At 47.1% G+C, this 26,934-nt stretch overlaps 1 protein-coding gene and 1 non-coding gene across 4 annotated transcripts; both read left to right on the top strand.

The window, feature by feature from the left end:
• Nucleotides 1-6,238: 6,238 nt before the first annotated feature.
• On the top strand, nucleotides 6,239-26,141 carry Sdc4 (syndecan 4). 3 transcript variants are annotated; one of them, XM_074074851.1, is made up of 6 exons: nucleotides 6,462-12,840; nucleotides 13,891-14,038; nucleotides 18,190-18,331; nucleotides 19,841-19,887; nucleotides 20,676-20,874; nucleotides 24,045-26,141. In XM_074074851.1, exons 1-6 carry the CDS (start codon nucleotides 12,773-12,775, stop codon nucleotides 24,194-24,196), a joined length of 756 nt encoding a protein of 251 aa, XP_073930952.1. In that variant the 5' UTR covers nucleotides 6,462-12,772; the 3' UTR covers nucleotides 24,197-26,141. The 3 variants fall into 3 exon arrangements, with proteins under 3 accessions (XP_020023610.1, XP_073930952.1, XP_073930951.1); XM_020168021.2 differs by lacking the exons at nucleotides 6,462-12,840; nucleotides 13,891-14,038 and adding an exon at nucleotides 6,239-6,370; XM_074074850.1 differs by having other exon boundaries at nucleotides 6,465-14,038.
• Trnas-aga (transfer RNA serine (anticodon AGA)) lies at nucleotides 21,371-21,443 on the top strand. The gene has a single exon. It is a non-coding gene; the product is annotated as a tRNA-Ser (tRNA).
• Nucleotides 26,142-26,934: the final 793 nt, after the last annotated feature.

Here is a 26,934-nt window from a genome sequence, read left to right as displayed (position 1 = left end):
GCTACATAGTGAGACCCTGTCTCAAAAAAAAAAGTAAGGACAGTGTCTTGTTCACATGGATTCATCAAAAGTCTTCACACATACAAAATGTTCATCAAATGTTTGTTGGATAAATAGCCAAATAAATGTTTTATTATGTTTGAGCCTCTAAAGAAAGATATTCAAATGGCATTCATACAGTTATATGTACAGCAATCTTTTTTTTCCTTTGGCAGTGCTGGAAATCAAAGGCAGGGTCTTGCACATGCTAGGCAAGCACTCTACCACTGAATTACACTCCCCATCCCCAATCTAACAAATTTTTATTGAATATTGGGCAAGATGCTAAGGATGCATTCACAAACAAGGTGATGCCCCTACCTCATGAAACTTATGACTGGTGGGAGAAACAGATGATAAGCAAGTAAAAGAATGAGTACATGATGTCAGAGAAGGAAAAGGTTATGAGAAAAAATTAAGCAAACAGAAATTGAAGGGGTTATTTTCAGAATTCTTCAAAATACCTCTGTGGATGCTGACTCACTATGTGGACCTCAGTTTGCCTATCTTACAATGGGATACTGTTGTATTAAGTGATCTGGGAGGACCCTCTGACCTGAGTATTTCCAGTTTCTGTGGTTATGCAAGGCAGTGGCTGAACATTCCACAGGCTCTGGAAAGTCCAGGCTGTCATTATCTGGAGCTGGAGAGAAATTTGCATGGAGTAAGGAAGATCAGAAAGGGTCAGCACCAGTCTGGCACAAAGACTTCCATAATCCAGTTCTTTTGGTATTCTGAAAATGGTGTTGTGATTACCAAATTGCTGTGTGTGAGGAGCTATTTAACAACTTAAGGCTCTTAGAAGAGAGACCTCTTTGATCATAAACTGTATCATATTTACAGCAAGGAAATGTGCAAAGCACCATCCTGTCAACATTATTATCATGTTAAGAGCTATAATGGCCCCCAAGTTATAAATGAGGAAATTGAGGCACAAAGAGGTAAAGTTGCTCAGCCAGGATTGCAGCCCAGACCTCTCTGACTGTAAAGCCTGTGCTCTTAGCTTCTAATATGAGGAAGAAAGGGATGTCTTCCTAAAGGGAGGGTCACATGGGGCACTAGGAGTCTCAGAGGAAAAGATGAGAGTTTGAAGAAGGTGTTGGAGTCAAGGCTTCCAGGAGAACAGGGCATTTAAAGACAAGGTTGCTTGTAGCTCCTTGGGCTTGGTGTCACTGTGTTTCAGGTACACACCCAGCTTCTGTTAACTCTGGCCTTGAAGGTCCAAGAAAAGGGGGAAGAACATCTTCACCTCTGTCAGAGCTGGGTCTCAGCTCCTTTTTGAATTCCATGGGAGAGGGCTGCCTGAAAATGCTGTGAGTCACTTCCATTTGCTTGAAAGGAAGCTAGGGGGACAATATCAAGTGTGTGGCTTATGACTTCTCTTGGACTCACTCCATCTTAGAGAGAGAGAAAAGGAAAGGGCAGGAAAACCCAACATAGATGAGAATATACTATGTGCCTGCCACTTTATCTTATTTTTTTTTCTCCTAATTACCACAGTGAATTAACTCCATATTACAGAAGAGTAAAGTGAGTTTTAAACGTTCCTTCAACTGGCAATTCCTGGAATTAGGCCCCAAAAACTATGTAGGTTTTGTGGTTCACTGTTTTTTGTTCTTTGTTTATTACTTCAGCACCATGAGGGAAATTGGGAACTTTGATTTAGTATACAAGTCTTGATTAGTGTATTTTATTTTCTGGGAGCCAAAGAAGAACCCAACAGAGCCTTTCAGGGAACCTCGGGTTTTGGTGATATTGTTTTTAATCTTTCCGGGGTCAGGATTTACTTCTTTGCAGATCTAAAAAAAGAAAGTGAGCTTTCTTGCCCCAGAATACTCTATAGGAACAGGGCACCCTTGGCTCACACCTGTAACCCTAGCCATTTGGAAGGCTGAGATCAGATGACTACAATTTGAGGCCAGCCTGAGCAGTTTTTGAGAGACCCCCCATCTTCAAAATAACCAGAGCAAAATGGACTAGAGGTGTGGCTCATGCTTTGCAAGTGTGAAGCTCTGACTTCAAACTCCAGTCAAACACACAAACACACCCAAGAATATTTCACAGAAGTACTGACCATTTGTGTGTTCCCTAGCCCCAATACAAGGAACCCAGGTTAAAAACCCACAAATCCATGGATAGCTATATCCAAATACACTGCATGCCTTCAGAGAGATTCTTAGGACTTGGGGAAGGGAAAATTAATTCTTTAATTCCAGGAAGATGGGGTCGTTTTATAGGTGAACTTCCACTAACTGTAAACTGGCTATTTTTAGTGTTTTGTGGTAGTATTCTCTCTAAATTGTTATTTTAAAACCATGTACTCCTTGATATTCTGCATCAAATGTTTAAATTGTTGCAAAGGTTGTATTTTCAAGCATTTGTAAATCCATATACTTAAAACTAAAATGGTTATGGGTGGGAGTGTAGCCCAGTGGTAGAATCTCATGCTTGCCTAGCATGTATGAGATCAGGGTTTGATCCCCAACACCAAAAAAGAAAAAAGACAAGAAAAGGGCACATTACTCTTTTAAATGTATTCAGTTGAATTAAATGTCTAGTAATTTGATGCTTTCAATTATCCATTAAAAAAGACATGATCAGATTCTTCCAAGAGTCAGAAAATTTGCATCATTCTTTTTTTTTTTCTTGGACTCAAATTTCCTCTCCACATTCTACCATAAGATTTCACTATAATGTGGGTATGTGTGTGTGGATACACACACATATACACATATAAATGTATACATATATGTGTATATGTATGCATATTTTTGACAGTACTGAGGATTAAAAACTTTACCACTTGAGCCATACCCCTAGTACATTTTGCTTTTGCTTTTCAGATAGGGTCTCATACTTTTGCCCAGGCTGGCCTTAGACTTCCAACCTCCACCTCACAGTAGCTGGGATCATAGGCATGTACCACCATGCCCACTTGTTTTTGAGATAAGATCTCATTGACTTTTACCTGGGTTGGCCTTGAACGTGGTTCTTCTATCTCTACCTCCCAAATAATGTATATTTTATGTGAAAAGGTTTATTGATGATGGTATTTGTTTTTCAGCAGGGTCTTGATATATAGCCGAGGCTGGCCTTGAATTCACAATCCTCCATTTTAGCCTTCTAAGTGCTAGGTTACAGATGTGTGTCACCATGTTCAAATATTATTTTACTTTCTATGACCCCAGAAGACTAAATATTAAAAATTTCCATCAATACAACTATTGTTAGTTTGCAATTGATCAAAACAATGTAAATATATTACAATTTTTTAAAGTCCTCCAATAATTTAAGCAGTTTTATTAAGGCAGAACTGATACAAAGTGAGGTACATAAATTGTTTAAAATGTTCAATTTGATATAAGTATGCAATTATGAAACCAGCCTTGCTAAGTTTGACTAATAACAAACAGAAAAAGTAACATTTTGTTGGAAATGCCTGTCTTCCGGAGACTAGTGGGACAATTTTTCCTCTACAATTGGAACACTTAAGCCTGGATGAATATTGCTTGTGCTAGACTAGGATAGATTTTAGCAATACTTTTCTTCCTTTCTCTTTTTTTTTTTTTTTTTTTGTGGTGGCACTGGGGTTCAAACTCAGGGCCTCAAGATTGCTAGGCGGGTGCTCTAACACTTGAGACACTCCACCACCCCTTTTTTTTGCGAACTTTTTTTTTTTTTCAAGATTACCTGGGTCTGACTTTGAACTGTGATTCTCATGATCTCTGCCTCCTGAGTGGCTAGGATTACAGGTATGAGCCACAGGCACCTGGCTTTTTTTTCCCATTTTTTATAGATATTAAGAAGTGAAGGGGGGTGGGGGGTAGGGGGGGTGGGGGAGGGGGGAGAAATGACCCAAACATTGTATGCACATATGAATAAAAAATTTAAAAAAAAAAAGAAGTGATATGCTAGAGTCAGCTTGTACTGGCTAATTCATGAGAGCTAATTTTTAGGAATTTTGTGAGCTAGCTGTTAAACATAACTATTACTAAAAATGAAACTATATGGATTGACAATTAAATAACTCATATTAAAAAACAAAGAAGGGCTGGGGTTATAGCTTAGTAGTAGTGTTTGCTTAGCATATATACCCTGGGTCCAATCCCTAGCACCACATAAACAAACACATGCAAAGAAAGTAAGTATTCAAAACTCATTACTTCCTAATTCTCTCACTACACCTTATTATCTACATGCTTAAGATTATTTGTACCTATTGTATTTGTGTAGTAGAAACACTACAGATCCCTTCCCAACTCTGTTCAGTACATGAAATTGCAATCAGCCATGGTGGGAGTATTTATGCCACAGAAGTCGGCAGTGGCATTAATTTGCACCCACACCTTTCCCAGTCTATTCTCAAACATTTCCTAGCCAGGTGTGGTGGTGTGCACCTGTCATCCCAGCACTTGGAAGCTGAGGCAGAAGTGTCTCATGTTTAAAGCCAGCCTGGGTTACATTGTGACATGCTGACAGCTAACTAAAATCACATAGTGACCTATCATCAACAATTATTTCTAATGACCTGTCTACTGACGAGATTGGGCCCTCCAGTTCTGTGGAAAGTGAAGATAGAAAACCATGTGACTTGCAAAAGAATCTCTTATTCTGGGATGATTCATTCATTTTCTTAGTTCCCAAAATTTAGGGAATCATAGTAGAGATAGCTAAAAATAAGTGTTCACCATTAAGTTTGTGGGGAAAATATAGTCAGTGTTTGAAACTTGTTTTACTCTTGAGATTCTGCAGCAAGAGGTTTCCAATATTAGATAATAATCAAAGTCTAGAAGCAGGGAGGTCAAAGAGCCAGACGTGATGTCCAGGGCCTGTAATCCCAGCTCCTCCTGGAGCTGAGGTGGGAAGATTGAAAGTTGGAGGCCAGTCTAGGCAATTTAGCAAAAACCCCAGCTCAAAGTGCAGGGGTGGAGTGGGGTAGCAGGGGAGAGAGGATGAAGAGAAGGAAAGTTATTTTCATCTGGCAAGTACATGAATTCATAATAAGCCAAAGTGCCCTAGTTCTAAAGCCATTATCTGTATGTCAGGAACCATGGCTAGAAAGCTTTCTTTAGCACTTTGATCATCATAGGATGTACTCCTTGAGCAATTCCAAAAGTACCTGTGCTTCCCGTCCAGAGAATTTTACCACCCTTTTTACCCCCTCCACAATGTGCCCGCTGGATAGGAGCATGAAAAGTAAGGTAGGGGGACAAAAGTTTTCTTTTACACAGCGTGGAAGCTGACTTGAGAGTGGAGATTCACTAGCAGATTCATTTTCAGAGAGGTCAGACTTTTTCTTGGAAGTCCCTAACCTGAAAAAAAATGAATTCCTAAATACAGAGGTCAGTCACCCTGAGACCAAAGTCTGCTCTGGTCGCCTATTTTTGTTCAGCCCACTGCTAAAGATGATTTTTACATCTTTAGATGGCTGGGAGGGAAAAGTCAAAAGAATAATATTTCGTGGCATGTGAAAATCATGTAAAATTAAAGTGTCCACAAATCCTTTAAGTCCTTGTGGCTTTTTTTTTTTTTTTTGGTACTGGAGTTTGAACTCAGAGCCTTCACCTTGAGCCACTCCACCAGCCCTTGTTTGTGATGGGTTTTTCAAGATAGGGTCTAGTGAACTGTTTTCCCGGGCTGGCTTTGAACCGCGATCCTACTGATCTCTGCCTCCTGAGTAGTTAGGATTACAGATGTGAGCCACCAGCGCCCGGCCTTATAGCTGCTTTTGAGCTATGACACTAGAGTCTGAAAAGTTCCGACAGAGATCACAAGGCCTGAATCATGAACTTTCTTCCAAAAAGTTTGCTGATCTGTCTTAAAACTACCCAAGTTCACTTCCTATTTGCAAATCCGGTTTGCAAGCTGGTCTGTACGGAAGATCTTGGGCAAGTCCTTCCCTTTTCTGGACCTCAGTTTCCCCAACTTTAAAATGAAGTTAGACACAGTGATCTCTGGGGACCTGCCTCGCAGCAGATCTAATAAATAAAGCAGGTTGGAGCTCGGGGGAAGGTAGGACTAAGGGTCGACCCGGAGCTGACCCGCGCACGCCCTGGGCAGGTCCCCCGGGGTTTCCAGCTCCGCGGGCGGGCGAAGGGCCCCTTAGGCCCAGCTTTCCCAGGGGAATTCCGGGCGGGGTGCGGGCAGCGCGCGCGGCGGGGGCGGGCGGGGGCGGGGCCGCCGCCTATAAGACGGACCGCGCGGCAGCCCGGGGCCACTCGCTGCTGCCCGCGCTCGCTGTCCGCTCGGTACCATGGCGCCCGTCCGCCTGCTCACGCCGCTGCTGCTGCTGCTGCTCTTCGTAGGCGTCCCCGCCGCCACCGCCGAGTCGGTAGGTGTCTTGCGGGGGCGGGCCGGTGCCTCCTTTGTTCCCGAGACCCTGGGATTAGGGCGGGGTGGGTGCTCACGGGGACTACGCCGTCCCCAACTGGACGCCGAGGCTGGGGAAACTTTGTTGGAAACTTCGCTCCAGGGTCGCAAGGGAGCTCCCGGGGTGGCTGCTCTGCGCGCCGTGCGCTCCCAGCCTGTTGCTGTGCCCGCCTGCCCTGGCCTTAGCCCTGCAGCGGGCTGGGACGTGACTAAGCCGGTGTCAACTCTTCTCCTCCCACACCCTCGCCCTTTAGCTGTGATCCTGGGGCCGGCTCCGAGCGCGGAATCCCCCGCCTACTCCTCTGGGCGCCGGATGCAAGCAGCTCCAAAGTCTGAGATGGCCCGATGAGCCGGGCAGCGTGGACTCCAAAGGAGGAGGGGTTTAGGATTTTGCAGGGCCCTGTTTCACACACCCGGAGTGGAGAACCGAGCCCTGACCACAGCTTTGGCCACAGCTCTGCCGCTGACTTGAGAGGGGGCAAGGCCCTGTCTCCCTAAGTCTCACCTTCCCCATCTGAATGCTATGGGGGAATGGGACAAGAGGTGTCTAATGCTTCTTTAGGGTCCCAAGAAAGTTGGGACTCCGGTTTAGGCTCAGCACTTGACCAGAAGTTGAGCCTCAGCTTTCTACAAGAAGTGTTCGTTTTTGTTGAAACGCTCTCGGGGGAAATTGAAGCACCCACCCACCCGGAGTGGGGTGAAGGAGGCTGGAGGAGAGAAGGTCTTGTCTTTTCCCTGTTCACTGGTCTCTACCAGTTTACACGGCCCCGGGCCACCTGAAGCCCACCCGGCAGCTGGCCGGGAGGAATGAGACAACCTTATCTGGGAAGCTGGGGGCATGGGAAATGCTGAGAGAGTTGATTTGTCCCCAAGAGCTTGGGCTTGGTGCTCTTTGGCCTCAGTCTTTAGGGGGTGAGGGTTGAGTCCCTAGATTTTAAACACTGATATTCATTCCTTCCAGAGCCCTGGATCTCCTTTCCCTTTGCACTTACTTAGGGGAAAGTTGATTCTGGCTGGCAGAAGGAATGAGTGAGACCCAGAGCAATACTGCTCGCACAATTTCAGGCCTGCAGTGAAAACTGCAAATATTTAGTGCTTCTGGTGTGTCTGGTTCTGTTCTAATAGCTTTCTTTTCTTTTTTTCCTTTTCTTGGCGGCACTGATGCCTCACACTTCCTAGGCAGGTGTTCTACCAATGGAGCCCCTCTACCACCCCTCTAATAGCTTTCTAATGGCTCTACGACTTGCTTAATTCCAACAACCCCACTGTTTACTGTTCTTAAGCTGGTCCTGAGGCTAGAGAGGTTAACTAACTTGCCCAAGGTCACACAGCTAATAACAGGCTGAGTCAGATTCAAATTAGGCAGCCAGGATTCCAAAGGCCTGCTTTTTTCTTATCTTCTAGTCTGAGTAGCTGCTGTTGGGTCCCATCCTCAGGTAACTAGATTCCGTTGAGATTTTGGGTTGGGAATCCTCAGGAATTCTGAGTGGAGGGAAACAGAATTCCAGAGTGAGGTGATGACTACCTCCTAAAGCAAGGGGGAAAGGTTAGTGGCTGAATAGGACTAGAACGCCTTCTGCCTCCCACCTTCTGCCTCCTGGCGCAGTTCTCTGAATGAGGTGTGGAAGGGTGTTTTGGAGATGAGCCCTTGGGGAGGTTCCTGAAGGAACACTGCCTACACAGCCTGGGGAAAAAGAGGAAAGGACTCAGGAGGTAATGAGGTTCTTACGTGCCAGCCTCACCTCGGGGGCTGCTGAGCCTGCAGGTGCTTCAGTGGGGAAGAGCAGGCAGCTGTGTCCAGGGGGCAGTCAGAAGGATGTGGTTTGGGAGAGGGGGCTCTGTCAGTCCCAGGTAGGGTAGCTGGCCTATCAGCTGGGGGAGAAGTCAGTGCTGAGCAGCTGCTTCCTGAGAGACAAGTCAGTCTTTCACCCTGACCTCAGCTTTCCTTTCTGGTTAATGTCACAGACATCTTGTCTCTAATTGGGCCACAAGGATTCTCCTTTTGATCCACCTCCAGATTGTGGTCAGAAAAATCAGACCAAGATACATTTGCCTTAGACTGGAGAAATGGTTTGATCTGCCCTTTTCTTGCGATGACAGGAAAACGAGGCTGAGGAATAACATCACACCTATTGTGACTTATCGAGTGCTTTCCATGTGTCAGGCCTGGTTCATTTTAATCTTCACAAAAATCTTAGCGTGTGGTGATTATATTATGTCCACGTTCCAGATGCGGGATATCAACAAAGAGATGAAAATGGTACCACCTTGGTACCATTTAAATCTGATGGTTTAGAGAACATCTAAACCATCAGATTCTCTGACTAGTAGTCCTTCTCTCCAATAGTGTGATTAGGGTTCCTCCCTAAATTTTAGGTTTAGTGCAAATCTGCCCTCCCTTTGGATGTTGCACACCCCCCACCCCCCATTTTGCTGCCACAGGTTTTGGGAAGAGAACCCAATCTGAGCACCCAGCTGTCCTCTCTTCTGGCGGGTTTGCCATCCTAAACCAGTTCTTCCTGTCCAGCTGGGAGCATTCCCCTGATCTGCCTTCCTGCCACTCCCTCCCTGGCCAATTAAAGGCAACCTTGTTTTGGGAGTGGGGGGTGGGCGAAGGTGCTGCTGCCCAGGGTACAGCCCACTGACTTGGCACCAGGCCCAGACAGTTCTGGGGAAGTACCTCCCACCCACCAGGTGTACCTCAACTGAAAGACATTTCTGGTCAGCCTGAGAATTCTCTCCTTGATTACACAGAAGTGGGGGTGAGGCGGAAGCCTAGGGGGTTCTAGGACCCTTGAGTGGCTAATGAAAACTCTTGGGACTTCTTGGAAGCCCAGGTTGTTATCAAACACTCTGGAAAGTATTTGGGCTGTGCTTGGAGAGCTCCACGAGGTCACGAGGACGCTGTCTGGGGGGTCCCCTAGCTGTAAAACGAAGGGTCTGAGCTAGATGGTGTTAAGACCCCTTCCCAGCTTATACTAGATTAATCACTAAGTACCAGCTATTGAGAAGGGACTATAGAAGCCATGAAGACATCTAAGCATTCCTTGCAGGGAATTAATATGATCCACCAAATTCTGACAGGGTAGGGGAGGCACCCTCAGCCAGGGCAGGAACTCTGCTTCATTTGTCTTAGTGAAGCACCTGTCCCATAGTCAGTACTCAGGAAATGTCTGCATGAATGACTAACTTCACGCATGTGACTTCATTCTAAAAAGTGCATTGAGGTTATTTATTAGTATGAATTTATCCCGTGATAGTTCAGGTGAGTATTTTTATCTCCATTTTTCAGGAGACTAATATTCAGAGAAATGTGGTAGCTTGCCAAGGCCAGAACCAGGTCTGACTGACAGTGCAAGGTGTCTGGTTTGACTGTCCTCAGAGAACATTCCAGATGAGGAGATTTGCTGGGCTTGATGTTAGATACCTTGGGTCCTACATCTGCATTGCTGAGTGACCTTGAGCAAACATGTCCTGTGTCTAGGTCTCAGTGTGTCCAAGTTTAAAGTGTGGAGCCTGGATCATTGCCAGCCAAAGGGCCTTCTTGCTCTGAGGGCCCAATGGGAAAGGGAATGACGGTTTTCTTGGCCTCCTTGGTAAAGAGTCTAAACAAGTCCCTGTCTTACAAGAGAAGTGGGGTGGACATTCAGCTCCAGCCACTCCCAGCGCCTAGAAACAGAAGGCTTTCCCAAGGACTTGGAGTACTGAGGCAGCCTGAATGAGGAGCTGGGGGAGCCAGGCTGGGCTTCCAGCCCCAGCTCCCTGTAGGGAGGAATTGGCTCCTAGCTGTCCTTTAGTCTCTGGACTAAATGGGTGGGTTTGATTTCCAGATGAAGCCTTAAAATTAGGGAAAGGAGACCCGATAGGGCTCTGTGAGTCATGTAGGTTAGTGTAGCCTGCCTGAGTCACCACTGCCTTTCAACCTCTTGGCTACTAGGATGGGTCTGTAGTGGGGATGTTGGGGTGAGTCACCACTGCCTTTCAACCTCTTGGCTATTAGGATGGGTCTGTAGTGGGGATGTTGGGGTGAGCATGAGACTGTTACCTTGTTCTTTAGGAGGCAGCACCTTAGTAGTCCAGGACCTGAAGGGAACATACAAGAAGTACTTGTACTAGGCCCAGAACTTTCTCAGCCCTTTTTCTGTGTTTGGACTTTGACATTTGAACAGAGTTCAGCCGTTCCTCAAAATCAGTCTTTAGATGTTTGCAGAGAAAGTAGTCCAATTTTTTTTTCCTTCCTTAAAGCAAAACTGAGTCTTCCACTGGTAAGAGTAAAACTGGTGTAGCTCAAGATTTGATTTGCCTTAGGATTATCTGACATTTCTGAGGCCTTCTTCTTGCTCCTGGGGCTGCCTGGAGTATTGAAACATTGGTTAGTGCTAGCCAGATCTGACTCCAGTATAACTTTGGACATGCTACTCAATTTCTCAGAGCCCAGCTTTATGGTCTGTTAAGAAGATTGTAATGCTGAGCTGGGTTTGTAGCTCAGTGGTACAATGCTTGCCTAGCTTTCGAGAGGCCCTGGGTTCGATTTCCAGTGAGACACACAAACACACACACACACACACAACGCAAAGGTTGTGATGCCTTTGAGAGGAGACTTAAACATGACAAGGCTGCAGATAAAGGCACCCAGCATAGTGCAAGTAGAGTGGAAGAATTCTTTGGTAACTGTTTCCTTCCTTGCCCATCTTTCCTCCCCCACATCTATCCCCACAGTTGCTAGGTGGGAAGGGAGAAATCCAGGGTGGGGCTGATAGAGCCCAAATTTTCTATTTGTTTATCTTAGAAGTGGGCTGTTTGCTAATTATCAGATGGGTTTATATTTAAACAAGAACCAGTTCCTGGCAGCCCCACCTCTCCTGCCAGGATCTGCAGGAGCCCCAGCAGCTTGCAGTCTACAGAGAGATGGGGCAGGGGGTTTGCAAAGGTACCAGACCACTCAGGACACTGCTCAGGACTCAGGCTGCCCTCCTGTGTTGGAGGGGCAGAGTTTCTACTCTTAGGAGGCCAAATGATTGCAAATAAAGTGATTGAAAATAGCTCTGTGGGCTTTGGGAATGAGGGTGATGGAGAACAGGAAAGACATAGTGTTCTGAGAAAGGCAGTTTTCCTACATTTTCATTGCACATTATTCTAGAGATTGGGAGAACCCATGTTGACAGTTGGGGTCTGATCTAACCCCAACTTGTTCTAACAAGAAACCTGACTTCTTGGGCTGGTTTGTTATTAACTCATTGGTGACCTTTAGACTTGGTAACTGCCCCTCACAGGCCTCTCTGGCTTTGTCTCCTTCTAGAGGCTGGGAAACTAGAAAAGTGGGTACTTCTTACAGCCAGAAAACCAAAGTCTCTGAGTCCCCATCCCAGAGTCTCCCAGCTCTGCCACTCACCCAGAGACACACAGTTAGTTAATAAGTCACTTTGTTGATGTGAGAGCCCTAGTGTCCTCTATAAAACACCTGTGTCACTCAAGGATCATAATTGGTGTTTGACAAACTTGTAAAGTGCTGGCTTAAGTTGAACTTATTATTAGCAGCTAGACAAGGATTCCTAACTTGGCCAGAGGTTGGCGTTAGCTGTGGTGTCTGCATGTGTTGGAAACATAGTGAATTGGCTTTAGGACTGCCCAAAACATCACTCTGATCTGAAAAGTTGTTTCCAGCTTAGACTATTTACAGAAATTATTCCCTCTTCTTGACTTCCCACCCCTTTCCAGTAACCCCTGTTTCTCTCCACCTCCACCTTGGGCCACACCTCCCTATTCAGTACCCCCACCCTTTACCCTGCATCTACCCTCTCCCCTGTCCTCAAGCCCAGGGAGTTGGCTGCCCCAGTTTTCTCTAGCAGAGGAGAGGCTGCTAGTCAGGTGACACCCTGGGTAATGGAAAGGGAGGCACGGAGAGGCTGGTGGATGTGGAAACAGTGACTGGGTGAAGCCAGGCCGTGGTGGCCAGGCCTGCGGGGACTGGCTGCACCACTGGGCAGCAAATGGCTGGGCAGGGCACCCTGGGAGTGGGGACATTCCTTGCCTTGGGGAAGCCCAGCCAAGAGATGATTATAAGACAGATGGACCTCGTAGGGAGTACTGGCTTCCCTGGGTGGCGGGGGAGGTTGGCAAGGGGCAGTAAGCCAGCACCCGGTCGATCTAATCTGCTGAGACAAGGCTGCAGAGTAGGCCCTGGACTTTGCTCTCAGAACACAGGCGGTTTGTTTTCGTCCTATGAGCCTCCTGGCCAGCCATGAATCCAGCAGGGATTTCGGATCTGCTGCCTAGATTACAAGCCCTAGCTTCAATGCACCTCTGTCTCTGAGGCCCTGAGGGAGCCAGCCCCTCCCTACTGTCTCCACTGGTAATCGGAGCAATGCCCAGTTTGGTTACCAGACCTCAGGACAGAGGGAGACTTGTCTCTTTGAGATCCGTCTTTTACAGGTGGGGAAACCAAGGCCCAGGGAGGGAATCACCCAAGGCCACCTAGAGAGTTAATGAGGAGGGTGCTGGGTTGGCTCCTGGTAGGAGTTTGTCCAAAGACTCCAGATCACCTCCCCCCTCATTCCTAGCTGTCACCCCAGGATCCTGGAGTCCTTGCTGTGGGAATGAGCTGCCCTGGGGCTTGGTGAAAAGCTGGCTGCTGGCAGTGCCAGGCCTGGCTCTCTGCAGAGTGATTGTGTTCAGAGTAACCCGACCTTGAAGTGGGCAGAGTGACATTTGAACCCTCACTCCACCCCCACCCCCAGACCTGACTTAACCCTTCAGGTACCACAGCACTGGACTGTAGATTGGTGTGTGATTTCCTTTTGCTTTCTAGATTTTTTTTTTTTGCCCCAAGGCAAGGCAAGGATCCAGGTCCCAAATACAGTTTCAGATGTCTCTGGTTACTGCCTTCTACTCCTTCTGGAAAAATGTAGATTTCCTGTTTCCATTTACTTCAGATATGTTGCTCAAAACTCTGACTGTGGACAGGTTTCTACCCATTTCCGAGTCTTGCTTTTGCACAGTTTGAAGGAACCTAATTTGCTGTTGAAAGTCTTTGGTCTCGAAAGCAAAATAACAGCCATTATAGGGGATGTCCCTCAGTGGCTTGTAAAGTACCTACCCGTCAGGTGACCTGGCTTCTTTCCAGCACTGGAACTGCTTCTGCAAGTGTCCTCAGGTCTCTGACCCTTTGAGCATTAATCCTCCCAGCCAGAGGAAAGCAGGTGGGGGTTAATAATAGCCACTACTCTTTGAGCACCTGCTGTGTACCAGGTCACATGCTGGGTCCCTTGGATACCCTAACTCATTTCCCTTAATCCTCATCACTTTGCAAGGTACTACCAGCACTGGTTTCAAAAGAGGAAATTGAGGATTTAAGAGCCAGAATGAATTCCCAGAATCATAGTTAGGAAAGGGTAGGATTATGGTTTGCTTGTGGGTGTTACATATTCTGGGAAATGGGGACAGGGGAGGAGGTGACTGTGCTATGTACCCATCTCCTTCTAGAATCACCAGGAAGTCTGGCAGTTGGAGCCCAAGGGTACTCAATCCTCCTCCCCTCAACTTGGCTTGCTCAGTTACTACCCTTCTGATCTCAACTCCTGAAAGCAGGATCAAGTGTGGCCCTGACCCTGCTTCCCCAGGGAGGTGGCAGGTAAGGGGGAAGGCTCTTATTAGTTCACAGTTAACCAAGCCCTGACCCTGAACTCCTCCCTGGTGCTCCAGCCAAGTTTCTGTTCTATTGTTTAAGCAATATCACTTTCACCTTTGTTTACTCCTGGGCAAGAGAAGGGGTACCCTGGAGCCCTGGCCCAGACAGTAGTATGTCGTGGGCTGTTCAGTTAGGGTGGAGGTGAAGAGTGGATGGCAGTGAAAAAGTTGGTTGTGGTTAGGGCATGGTCTTGAGAAAGATTTGGGTTTGAATCCTAGCCTCTGTTGTTTTCTACTTTGTGTATTTGGATGAAATAGCTCAGCTAACCTCAGTTTTTCTCATTTGCAAAACAGGTAGAACACCTTATTGTTGAGCCAACCAAATGAGCTCATATAGACAGAACACAGCAGGTGCCTGGCACATGTTAGCTACCCCAGCCCCATGCTTTTCCTGGGGTGGTAAAAGCTATAGACCTTTGAGATAGGGTTAGTAGTTTTTTCCTAACTTTGTGCGATAGCCTAAGGACTAGATGGGAGCATATAGAGTGATAGCTGTGTACCTGCTGAGAACCTTTAGGGCAGCCAAGGCTCTGGAAAGGGAGGAAAGGCAACTCCAAACTGGGAGTTAAGCAAACTAGGTTCTAAGCTTAGCCTTGCTGCCAGCTGCTTGGGCGACATTGAACTCCTTGGCTTCTAATCTGTTTCAGAGGTTATAAAACAAGATGGTTGGGCTTGGAGGCCCCAGATACCTCCTGTTGGCAGGTGTTAGTTCTTATAAAACAAAAGCACACCTACCCACTCTTCTTTTCGTTGGATGGCCTAAGGAAAAATCAGGGATCTCTAACTCCCCAGCACCAGTTCAGGTGCCCACTAACTATGGGGTCTGTGGGGTCTGTGGACCCAGACCCACTGTCTTACTCGGCTGGTGAGTCTGTTGTGTGTCTGTGAAAGGGACAAAGATGAGGGGAGACTCGAGGGTCCAGAAAGGTGTCTGTGCATGCACACACATGGGAACACACGTGCCTGGGCAGGGTTGGGTGAGCTTTGCAGAACAAGCCACATCTTTAGCAAGGAGCAGGTCTGGGTCCCTCTCTGGTCAGGGTTGGGCCTGGCTACTGGGTGGCCTGGCTCTTCAAAGCTCCCCCAGACTGAATGGGTCTTGTCTGTTAAGAAAGTGGAGGAGAGAGGGCTCTTAGTGCCTTCCCAACCCCTAAGGGAAAAAAAAAAAAAGAATCCTATGGGGCTTGGTCTTGTATTGCCGACCTAGTCCTAAATGGCTCCTGCCCATTTGGGAGTTTATTGTCAGAGACTGTGAGCAGAGAAGGGGCTAGAAAGGGGCAGAGTGTCTCCAAAACTTCAGGGGACTTTAATTCCCTGTGTCCTCCCATCAGCTACCTCACAGCCCTTAACTTGCTGTAGGAGGGTTCATCTAATTGGCCTTTGAAGACTGTCCTTTCAGAGCTCTGGAACAAGAGTCTGATCCTGGTCATGCCACTGACCCCTGATGCAACCTCAGACTAACTTTTCATCACTTCTGGGAAACTGTTATAAAAATGAAGAGTTAGGGATAACCAGGTGCCCAACAGAGGGCTGAACTGGAAATAAATCAGTTTTGCTACTCTCTTGACTGCCAGGTCTTCCCACTCCTCCTTCTCTCTTAGTTTTCATTTCTCCACTATAAAACGGAAGTATTTGCTGATAGTCAATCACTGTTAATCCCGTGGGTTGTTTTAAAACTATATAGTACTTTCACATACTAAAAGGACAAGATGGATGCATAACCAACATTCCTGGCGACAAAGCAGGATAGGAAAGGTCTCTAGGCCCTTGCTGGAAACTTACCCTGTCCTGAGGAGTTTGCACTCTGACACCTCAGGCCAGTCAACAAGTGGCCAAAGCACCTTCTCTCTCTCATCCCTCCTTCTTCCTCCCCTAAGCCCTCCGCCTACCCCACTGGACTTGACACGCCCACTTTATAGGACTTCTTTCTAGCTTAGAGTAGGCTGGTGGCCCTGTGTACACATGTATTCATGCACGTGTTCATGTGTGTATAGTCAAAAGCACAGGTGACCCATGTTTTATCTGATGTGACTACTTTCTGAGCTCTGGTTTCCACATCTGCCAAAAGGGTCTATTAAGAGGATGTACAAGAGCCACGCAGAGTGATACAGAACAGACCTGTAATCCTAGCACTTGACAGCCTGAAGCAGGAAAATCTTGAGTTTGAGGCCAACCTGGACTACATAGTGAGACCCCATCTCAAGAAACCAAAAAATTTTAAAAAGAGGACCTACATATGCCAAGTGGTAGTCAAGGCCTGACACTGAGTAAGCCACAGAGGCCAGGGGAATTTGCAGCAGGAGATGGGAGCACAGGGACCCCGCCTTAGGTATATGCACTTATGCAATCTCAGAGGAGCCGTCCCCCTGCTCTGCCAAACCAAAGCCACAGGCAAGGGCTGTGTGCGGGGGCTGGAATTCCAGCGCCAGCAGCCCAACAGCTCCTGATTCCCAAGTCATGAAGTCATCCCTAACCAGGCCTTAACCCCTGCTGGCTCCCCAGCTCCCCACCCCCACGTGTGCCAAGCACTCAGCATTGTTTTCCCTGCTCTGGGATAGAGGGATGCCTCCCTGCTGCCTGCCTCTCAGCCTAACCCTGCTCTCTTCTGGGAATCCTGCATCCTGTCCCTCAGGGTGGGGGGTGGGGTGGAAGGGAAGGCACAGTTAACTTTTGCCCACTCTCCCCTGAAGCCAGTGGGGAGGGTAAAGGAGGAGACTTTTCTCAGAAGTGACTTTTCTGGATCTCTTCTGTCACTCAAACCCTGTCTCAGTGACAGACAGATGGACAGACAGATGTTCCTTCTCAGAATTCCGGCGGTGTCACTGGCAGTCAGAAACAGAGACCTGGCTTCTTTCTACTCCAAGCCGTGTGTAGCTAATATTGTGTGCCCTTAGAGATTCTCTCGCATCTGGTGAAAAGGCAGTGTAAGACCTCCCTGGGCCTTTAACTTGTATTCTGAGGTTGTAAGCAAACCCCCACCTCCTCCAGTTATAGGCTTTGGCAAGAGTGAAATAATGAACTGTTCTGTGGGCAGACAGAAGCCTAAGTCCAGAAGCAAGGAGAGGAAAGGCAGTGGGCATCTGAATGCTTCCTACCGGAAGAAGGTTTGTTTCCACTCAGCTGAGTTCTAAAGGATGGAGGCAGAATAACTGGTGTCCTTAGGGCCCTTGAAAAGTTCTTTGCTTCCCTGGACCTTGAATACTTTTCTTTCTGAAAGCTGCTTGCTGTGTGTGTGTGTGTGTGTGTGTGTGTGTGTGTGTGTGTGTGTGTACCTCAGACTCTGTGGTGACAGCTGGGTCACCATGGGGTAGAGGCTGAGTGACACGGTCTGGGAGGACAGGAACTGTGTGTTATCCATGTTGCTGGCAGCAGAACAGATTAGGGCACGGGGGGGGGGGTGGGGGGTGTTAGAAGACAGATGAATTCAGGAATGCACTCTTGAGTCACCAAATCTGAGCAGTGTGCTGGCCAGAGACTGTCTTGAGGTGTGAGTGAGCTAGCCCTGTCTGTGCCAGTCCAGGCTGACTCAGCTGGGAAAGGTGTCCCTGACCAAGCAAGAACAGAATCAGTAGCCCGCTCTGCCTTGTGTGAATTAGGACCCTAGGGTGTAGTATCCTGGAGCTGCGTGCGTGTGCCTGGGAAGCACTGGACCTGATGTCTGGCAGACCTGCCTGCAGTCCTCCTTCCTCTGCCTGCCAGCTGTGTCACCAAAAGAAAATGATTTGAAGTCTTTCATGCCCAGTGTCCTCGACTGTAAAATGAGCTTAACATGTTCTCAGGGTTATTAAAAGCAGCCGCCAGTAGCAAGTACTTGCAGTAGCAAGTACTCAGTATATGGTATCTAGTAATATTAATAATTTGATTATTACCGCTTTTATTATTTTTATTAACCCACAGCAGGAAAGAGACTTACATGAAGTTACATGGAGGTGGGGGTGGGGAAGCAGGATCTAGGACCCAGGTCTCCAGTCCTGGCCTCATCCCCTGCTAGTTAGTCCCTGAATGCCCATTTCACTGGCTCTTGGGGGCCCAGCTGTTGTAGTGCGCTGGAGGGGGACTGGGTTGTTGCTGATGCTTCTCCTGTCTTCATCCTAGATCAGAGAGACTGAGGTCATCGACCCCCAGGACCTGCTGGAAGGACGATACTTCTCTGGAGACCTACCTGATGATGAGGATATTGGGGGCCCTGGGCAGGAGGAATCCGATGACTTTGAGTTGTCTGGCTCTGGAGATCTGGGTACAGAAGGGCTGCTGGCAGGCCTGGGAATGTGGGCTGCAGAGAATGGGGTTCCCTCTAGTGAGGAGTGTGATCAAGTTTGGAGACTTGGGTTTTTATGTTGATTTTCCTACAGCACCCCTCCTCCACTTAAAAAGGGGAAACAAAAGTAACTGGATTAATCTTTTCCATCCCAGAGACCCTGGGGTGAGTTATGTATTGCTTTGAATTCATTCCTATCTCTGTTTTTCAGGCACTAGCCAGAACCTGTCCTCATAGGCTCCTCCCTTGGAGGAGGGGAGAGTAAGGGTTGGGTAGGAGGACCCATAAAGTGTTTTTCATCCTTTGAAAAGGAAAAGTACTAGCTCAGTGGAGGTGGGGTGGGGTGGGGTGGGGTGGGGTGGGAGGGGCATGTGTAGGCAGAGGTGTGGGTAGAGAGCCAAGAGCAAACCCTTGCTTCAGATTAGGTAAAGGGACTCCAGCTTCTTGGGGCCAGACCAGTGCTTTGTTGGTCTTGACTTCCTGGCTTCCAGGTCAGATAGTTGCTGAGAGGTATCTCTCCTATCTTCAGGGATATGTTAATGATTTGACATTTAAACTTTGGCGTCACATAGTCCTGAATTCTAACCTCAATTGTGATCCCTGAGCCTTGGTTTCCTAATCTGTAAAATGGGAGAGTAGTAATAACTGTACATCAGTGTGTGGGACAGACCACGTTAAAGCTCTTGGCTTCCACCAAGCACTCAGAAACTCTGAGTGTGTGTATTTTTAAAAAGAAATTTTATTGTATATGTTTAAGGTTTAAAACATGATTTAAGACCATAGATAGCAAGAGGCTGCTAGAGTAGAGCAAACATACTCATTGTCTCACATGGTTACACGTAGATGTTTTAATGTTGTAATGTGTAGGGATTTTTTTTTTCTGGTGGGACTGGGATTTGAACTCAGGGCTTCTTACTTGCTGAGCAGGTGTTCTACCTCATGAGCCACACCTCCAGTCCATCTTGCTCTGGTTATTTTGGAATGAGATCTTTCGAACTATTTTCCTCAACTGGCCTTGAACCACCATCCTCCCAATCTTGGCCTCCCAAGTATCTAGAATTACAGCCAGACAGCAATGTGTAGAATTTCATATTGCAGTTAAAGTCTTCCTTCTTAAACTTGAATTCTCTGGGGATCTTATCCAAAGCAAATTCTGATTTGGTTAGCCCTGGGCCCTGACAGTCTGCATTTGTAAATAGCTCGCAGGGAGCTGCTGGTCCCTGCAGCCGCACTTTATTGAACCAGGGTTTGGAGCTGACAGAACACCTGCCTAACTACTGCTCACACATTGCTGTGAAAGGGTCAGGAGACAATCTTAAGAGCCTCATTTTTCAGACTAGTGACTAAGGTTGAGGATAGCATACTCAGTTGCCAGATTTTGGAGCTTTTATGGGATTGTAAGGTAGGACTCCCGCCAGCCATGGTTGAAAGGGTCAGTCACTTGGGCATAAGGAACCTCATGTTCATACAGCCATTCTGACCTTACAGATGACACAGAGGACCCCAAGATCTTCCCTGAAGTGATCCACTCCTTGGTAAGTGCTGTGTGCCTTTGCTCCCCCTGCTCTCCCTTGCTTGCTTTTCCCCAAGGGCAAAAACAACTCAGAATCTGACTCCATTCCGGAAAAAAACTTTTTGCTGGGACCTTGGGCTCATTTTGGAGCAGGCACATCCTCCCTGCAGGGATAATGCAGCCCCTTTTCTGCGTATTTGTAGCTGTTTTCCAGCACTGATAGCAAATTGTATATACAGTTCTGTGTACTGCATCATCTACTGCTAGTAGTCCTTGGTATTTCCCTGCTTAATTAAAAGTCTGCATCATATTTATAAGTCATATAATGGTTCACCTGATTCCTCTTATTGGTGAGAATATAATTTTTGATATCCTATAGTTAAAACACCATGGCAAGCATCTTTGACCCTCAGTCTCTGATTAGCTTCTTAGGAGACAGATCCCAAGGCAAAAGTGCCAACTTGAAGGGCAAGCAGTTTCTAAGTTTTTGTCATATCCCAAGTTTTTGTCATATCCCCTCTAGTGCTTACTCTAGAGTACCCACCTGCAGCTGTGTGAGGGAATGGGGTGAGGGACCGTCCACCTCCCCGTGCCCTTGCTCAGATTCATTCCCATTTGGGACAGGAGTACCAAAACAGTCCAGGATAGCATAATTTTTACAAGGTTGTTGTTGGTTCCTGTTCCGGGACCACATGGTTCAGTCCAGATTCTCCCCCTGGCTATATGTCCCATCCTCTGTCCTAGGTCTCTCCCCAACTGGGTTCCTTCCCACATGTGCGCAGTGTTTATCTTTCCTTTTCCCTCTTAAAGGTGCCTCTAAATAACCACATCCCTGAGAGGGCAGGGCCCGAGAGCCGTGTCCCCACAGAAGCTAAGGACCTGGAGGAGAATGAAGTCGTCCCCAAGAGGAGTTCATCCTTTGACGGGGATGAGGATGTGCCCAACAGGGTGTCCATGTCCAGTACCGCCCAGGGCAGCAACATCTTTGAGAGAACTGAGGTCCTGGCTGGTAAGGACCCTTGCTTCTCTCTGACCAGCCTTGAAGGGGGGAGGAAGGCCTGCAGGCAAGGGTGCCCCTGGCCCATTAGGTTGCTTTGGGCATTGAAGAACGACACCTCCCTTAAGGGGCAGCTCTAACTGCCAGCAGCCTGGCTGAGGGAAGGGGGAGGGAAGAACTGCATATCAAAGGTCCTAAAGAATAGGCTTTGAGCTGTTGTTTTGCATTAAGCCGTGAAAGTATTTTTCAAACCACATTCCGAGCCTGGGTTTGGCATCTGAGTGTTAATCATTGAATGATTAATTTCTCTTTAAACCCTGGAGGCTTGTTAGAATTAGGTTGGCTTCTCTTCCCTCTGCTCTGTCACTTGGCAGCCTTGTGACCTTGGCCGAGAAGCTTTTGAACAGGTTGTACCTTGGTTGACTAGTCTGTAAAATGGGTATGAAGATATCTCTTTGAGTTGGTGCAATGAGTCCATGAAAAACAAAATATGAAATTACTTTGCGCTGGTGGAGTGGCTCAAGTGGTAGAGCGCCTGCCTAGAAAGCATGAGGCCCTGAGTTCAAGCCCCAGTGCCACCAAAAAAAAAATAGATAAAAAGAAATTACTTTGCAAATTGTAAAGGACTATTCTGATTATTAGTGTCATCTGTCATTGACTCTGTATTGTCCCTTCACTAGATGGGGCACAGTGTTTCTTTATGTGACAGACTAGGACACTGAGGTCTAGAGAGGCTAGATGTGGGGTCTCAGGTGAGAGGTCTCGACTGTAATGTGCTGGTGTGAATAACCTCTGTCCCAGGTGAGGCTTCCGAACTGGCTGTTCCAGCCTGGCTGGGGAGCCATCAGCTAGGATGGTGCTTTCTCCCTGCGTGGCGGCTCCAGGGTCGGGGCGGGGGGGAGGGGGGTTTAGGGTTAGGTGTTGTCTCCACAGCTGGTTGTCAAAGGAAGGAAGGAACTTTCCACAGTTGTACAGGCCCGTAGGCTGTGGCTCAGGACCAGCCTGGATGAACCGGCCTGGTTAGAGGCCTCTTCAGGCCTGGTTAGAGGCCTCTTCAGGCCTGTGCTGGGTAAATCCTGATTCCTGGGAACCAGCCGGGCCAAGAACTCTGAAGAGGGATGAGGTATAGGGAAGAAACCCTGTGCCAAATATGAGTGTCCCAACTCCATCCAGGAGAGGTGAAGGATCTCACCTGCACCTTGCAGATGAGGCTCCCTTGGATTGTAGCCCCAGGTGACTTTGGGTCCTGCTTAGCCCTGCCCCTAACTTCCTAATACCTGAGCCAATATTCTAATTTTCCTTTACCACTTTTTGTTTTAGAGGATGGGCTCTTAGAACTAGAGGGGCCCTTAGAGACCAGTTAGTTTTAGAAGTTTCGAACTGTTCTGTGGAAGTACTTTAGGGCTAACAGCCCTCCCCTGTCTTTCTTCAACCATGGAGTTTCACTCTCAGGTGGCATATTTTAGACCTGCCGGCTACAGGTTTCACATCTGTTGATTAGATTTTGCTTTAAGCAGCCAAAGGTTCTATTGAAAGAACCTTAAAAATCACTGATTTAGACCAAACTGCTGTTTCTTATCTGTGGGGATCTGAGGCCCAGGCTTCAGGTCACATAGCAAGAGAAGAACCAAAGTTAAATCATCTTTTCACTGTTCCATTTGACAATTATGCCAGGGCAAGACCCTAATGAGAAAAGATGTGTTTTCAGCTTGTCAAGGAGGACACTCCATTCCAATAGCTCTGAAACAGCACCGGGAGTTTTAGTAAGTGCTTCTTGTGTGCCATGATTCCTGTGCCCCTTTTAGCCCTACAAACAACCTGAAACAGAGTTTAAATAACTCATCCAAAGGCATAAAGCCAGAAGGTGGTGGATCTGGTGTTTGGACCTGGAAGCACAGCTGACTCCCAGCCCATACTTGGACCTTGACTCTGGGGGTATCCCAGCACAGACCAAGGGCCTGACAGAGGACGGGGGCTTTCAAAGGAAAACGTGCTGGAAACAGGAATGAGGCTGATGCCTGATATTCCATGTGCTTTTTCTGGCACCTCCTGGAGGCACTTCATTGCTGCTTTTTATAGGATTTTAGCCAAGAAAGAAAAGAACCTTACTTAGCTCCTCCGTGCCACTGCCCTGTTCTATGCATAGGTTTATAGTGTGTGCAGGGATGGGAAATTAATCTTCTTAGCTTGAGTAAGACCAAATTAGGGGGCTCAATCTGCCACAGTTAAGATTCTGTGAGCCATCCCTTCCCCTAACAAACAGAAATGAGTCATTCAAGCCACCTGGTGTGAGGACAGAACAGATGCTCACCCAAGCGAGAAGCCCACCTCTGTCTGACACCAGCCAGGCACTCCTCAGTGAGCTGAACTGTGAGCACCATTTATTAAGCACTTGGTGTTGTGCAGGCCCAGTTCAGAATGCTGGAGACATAGCAACAAACCACAAAGACTGTGAGTCTTGTACTAGGCACTATTGTAGGCACTTTAAGTAAATGAATTTATTTAATCTGTGGGACAAAATATGAGAAAGGTATTACAACTTCACTTTGCAATGAGAGAGATGAAGAAGCTTGCCTCAAATCACGCAGCCAGTAGGTAGTAGTGGAAGCCAGTTAGAGTCTCTGAGCAATACGTGGAAACATAAACCATGACAGTCTGTATAATAGCTAACAAACCATGTAATTATCTGTCACAAAATAGTATGTTCCACATGCATGTAGAATGCAGTGCTCATCTACTGTCACGTAGGCCAGATGCATATGGGTACACACAGGGAAAGCCAGAGAGCATTGCTGTGTACTAAGGACAGATGGGACCCTGGGGGTTTCTGCAGCCTGCCATCATTCTTGTTTCTGACCTAGTGCTAAGCTATTGTTGGGGATTCTGCCTGGTATTTGGCAAGAGCCTCTGCTTTGGACTCAGGCAGATGTGGGTTGAAATGGTGGCTTTGTTCTAGGGTCTACCTTAGTCTGTGGTCCTCAGTGACTTATAATGCCTAGTGATCCCCTTGTCACAACAGAGGTCATAAGAGTCAAATTTAATAAAGTGCCATTTTCCGGGCATGGATGACGGTGATGGTGAGGATGTCTGGCTGCCAGAGAACTGACTGGGTAGAAGAGGGCGTGCAGCCCAAGGTTCTGAAGAGCAACTCTCACTCTGGTTCCTGCTTTCTTCCTCTCCAGCTCTGATTGTGGGAGGCGTTGTGGGCATCCTCTTTGCTGTGTTCCTGATCCTGCTGCTGGTGTACCGCATGAAGAAGAAGGACGAAGGCAGCTACGACCTGGGCAAGAAACCCATCTACAAAAAAGCCCCCACCAACGAATTCTATGCATGAACCCTCCAGGGGCACTGCTTGGACTTCAGTGGGGAGGGAAGCCAAAGGATTGTGAATGGTGGGCATTAGAGTAGGGGGAGGGCACCTTAATACTGACCTGTCAGTGTCTCCAGCTCTGATCACCTTTCTAGCATCAGAAGAGACGTCGTCTTCTACTGTGCTGCCTTCACTCTTCTTGATTCTTTTGGCCTCAGTTACCCCGGCAGAAGAATGGAGTTAAGCTTGGCCTTCCTGAAGACAAGCCTGGGATCTTGTCATTTAAAGAAATTTTCAGATTAGAATCTAGGACAGTTTCGAGCCTATACTGAACTTGCTTCATCCAGGGCCCCCCTGAAGGCAGAGGCAAAGGGGTATTTATGTGAATTCTGGCTAGAAGTCTGCCCAGGCTGCCTCCTTCCCCTCTTGCATAACCTGTCCTTTTGCCCAGGATCAGGAAAAGGAACTAGAATCCCCTGCACCTCGAGGTGTGTGTCCATCCATGGGTGCTTGTTCACACTACGGGAATCTCTACCTTGGGCCATTCTAGGCTCTTTCAAGTGACTTCTTAGAAATCCACCTTTTTTTTGGCCGGCGGGGAGGGAGGGTGGAGCACAGGAAGAAGAGCAGAAAGCTTTCTTTGAAATGGATTTGTAGACTATTTGTAAATCTATTTTTTTTTTAATGGTTCATTCCTTTGTGCAGAGTGTGTGTGCCTGGGCAAACGTGGAGATGGGGAGATGTTCTTATTGTGGTCATTTCCACTGCATGTGCTAGGTTTGTATTTAATGGTTTTGTTTTTGTTTCTGTTTGTATCTTGAAAATGAGAGAAGAGCCGGAGATATGATTTTTATTAATTTTTTTTTTTTTTTTTTTTACTATTTATAGCTTTAGATAGGGCCTCTCCTTCCCTCTTCCCTTTTCTTCTTTCTTTATACACCCCTATCCATTTTTTTTTTTTGTTCTTGGTAATACTTCACATTCCCCTGTTTATGACCTTGGCCCTTTCTGAAGCCTCTTTGTCTAAGAAATAGCTTTTGCTGAAACATAGTTTTCTAGCAGATCTCAAAATGTAATGTAGAGAATGGTAAGGTATTTGCGTCTGTGTTCTTGTGTTATATTATTATTCTCCCTTGGTTCTAGACAAATAGATAAATATATTTTTTCAGGATATAGTGTGATATTTCCAGTTTCATGTTGGCTGGTTGGCTGAGTGAGTGAGTTTTCGTGTGGCTGGGAGGGTTTTCTCCCCTTCTCTTGCCCCATTCCTGGTGCCTTCTGAGTGGACTGGAGTGGTTAAGGGTAGGTGATTCTAACCCTCTTTCTGCCTTCTGCACGGGGCCCAGCAGAAGGGTTCCTTCGATTTGTTCCCTCCAGGCTGTAGGAGTGCAGTAACTGTATGTGGCTGTTTAAATCAGGTCAGTTCAGATTGTGTAAAGTTAGAAATCCATTCCGCAGTTGCACTGACCACATTTTGAGTGCTTGGTCACCACATGTGGCCCATGGCTACTGTTCTGACCTTGCAGAGACAGTGTTTCCATAGATTAGATCCATTGTGTTAGAAACCTACACTGGCTTAGGAAGTCATAGCTCAGCTTTGCTGAGATAACCTTTGTCTCCCTGGGCAAGGGGAGGGGCAGGGAGGAGGGCGATGACGCCCCAGCTGGGGTCTGTCATCCTTTTGCAGAGGGGAGACCTGTTGGCTTAGCCAGTGTCTTCTGGCTCCACTGGCGGGAGTTAGGGGGTGTGTGTGTGAGGACTCATCGTCCTTCACTACAGCCAGTGGCTATTAGCACTCATCACTACCCCAGCTCAGGGTCCCAGCTGGCTGGGTCTTCTTCTGGCCCCAGTCCCCTTTTCCTCAGGCTGTGCTGGAATGAGCACCTTTTCTGTAGCCCCTTCTCACACTGTTGTCTGTTACTGATTTTTTTTTTTTTGATAAAAAGATAATAAAACCTGGTACTTTCTAGATTGCCTGCCTTTGTTACTTTAAAGTTTGTAATAAGGCCTTCTAATTGGGCTCTGTTCTCCTTGACTCAATGAAGCACAAGAAAATTCCTCCCTGGAGGGGGTGGGGGCAGGGGGGAGAAATGACCCAAGCACTATATGCACATATGATAAATAAATAAATAAAAAGAAAATTCCTCCCTGACTAAACTTCTTACACAATGCCAGATGCAGAGACAGAGGTGTAAGAAGGCAGAGCGCGTCCTGGGGGGACAGGGTTGGAAGATGTCAGATCATACGTCCTGGTGACTTAGATGGCATATCAGGCCTGCCTCAGTGTTTTGTTTAGGCAGCACCATATTTAAAAACAAACACAAAAATCCTTTTTTTTTTTTTTTTAAATACACATTTTCTCTCTTTTGATCCTGAGCTCAGAGGACTCTACTGCTGAGAGAAGCTACTCCTTTAGAACAGCTCATTTCCCCTTTTCTATAGCAGAAGGAAACACTACAAGTTGTACACAATGAAAAACTGAAACACAAAAATCCTCAAATTAGTTGACATCTATATAGAAATCAGGATGTTCCTCATTGAAGTCCAGATTCCTCACTTTTCTGATTTTGTACCAAAATCACAATTTGGAAACGGTTGGCCTGAATGGCAACAAGTGGGTATGGATGAGAGGTGACACCTTCCTAGACATGGCTCTGTCATGCCACAGCCTCCCCTTGTTTCACTCACGTCACCTGCTTGTCCTCTGCAGGTGCTGTGGTTGGCAGGCTCTAAAAATACCATTATCAGTCTCTCATGCTCCT

Source organism: Castor canadensis, chromosome 5 (assembly GCF_047511655.1).
Source record: "Castor canadensis chromosome 5, mCasCan1.hap1v2, whole genome shotgun sequence".
In the NCBI taxonomy this organism is placed as follows: domain Eukaryota; kingdom Metazoa; phylum Chordata; class Mammalia; order Rodentia; family Castoridae; genus Castor; species Castor canadensis.
This window is presented reverse-complemented; position numbering and strand designations above follow the sequence as displayed.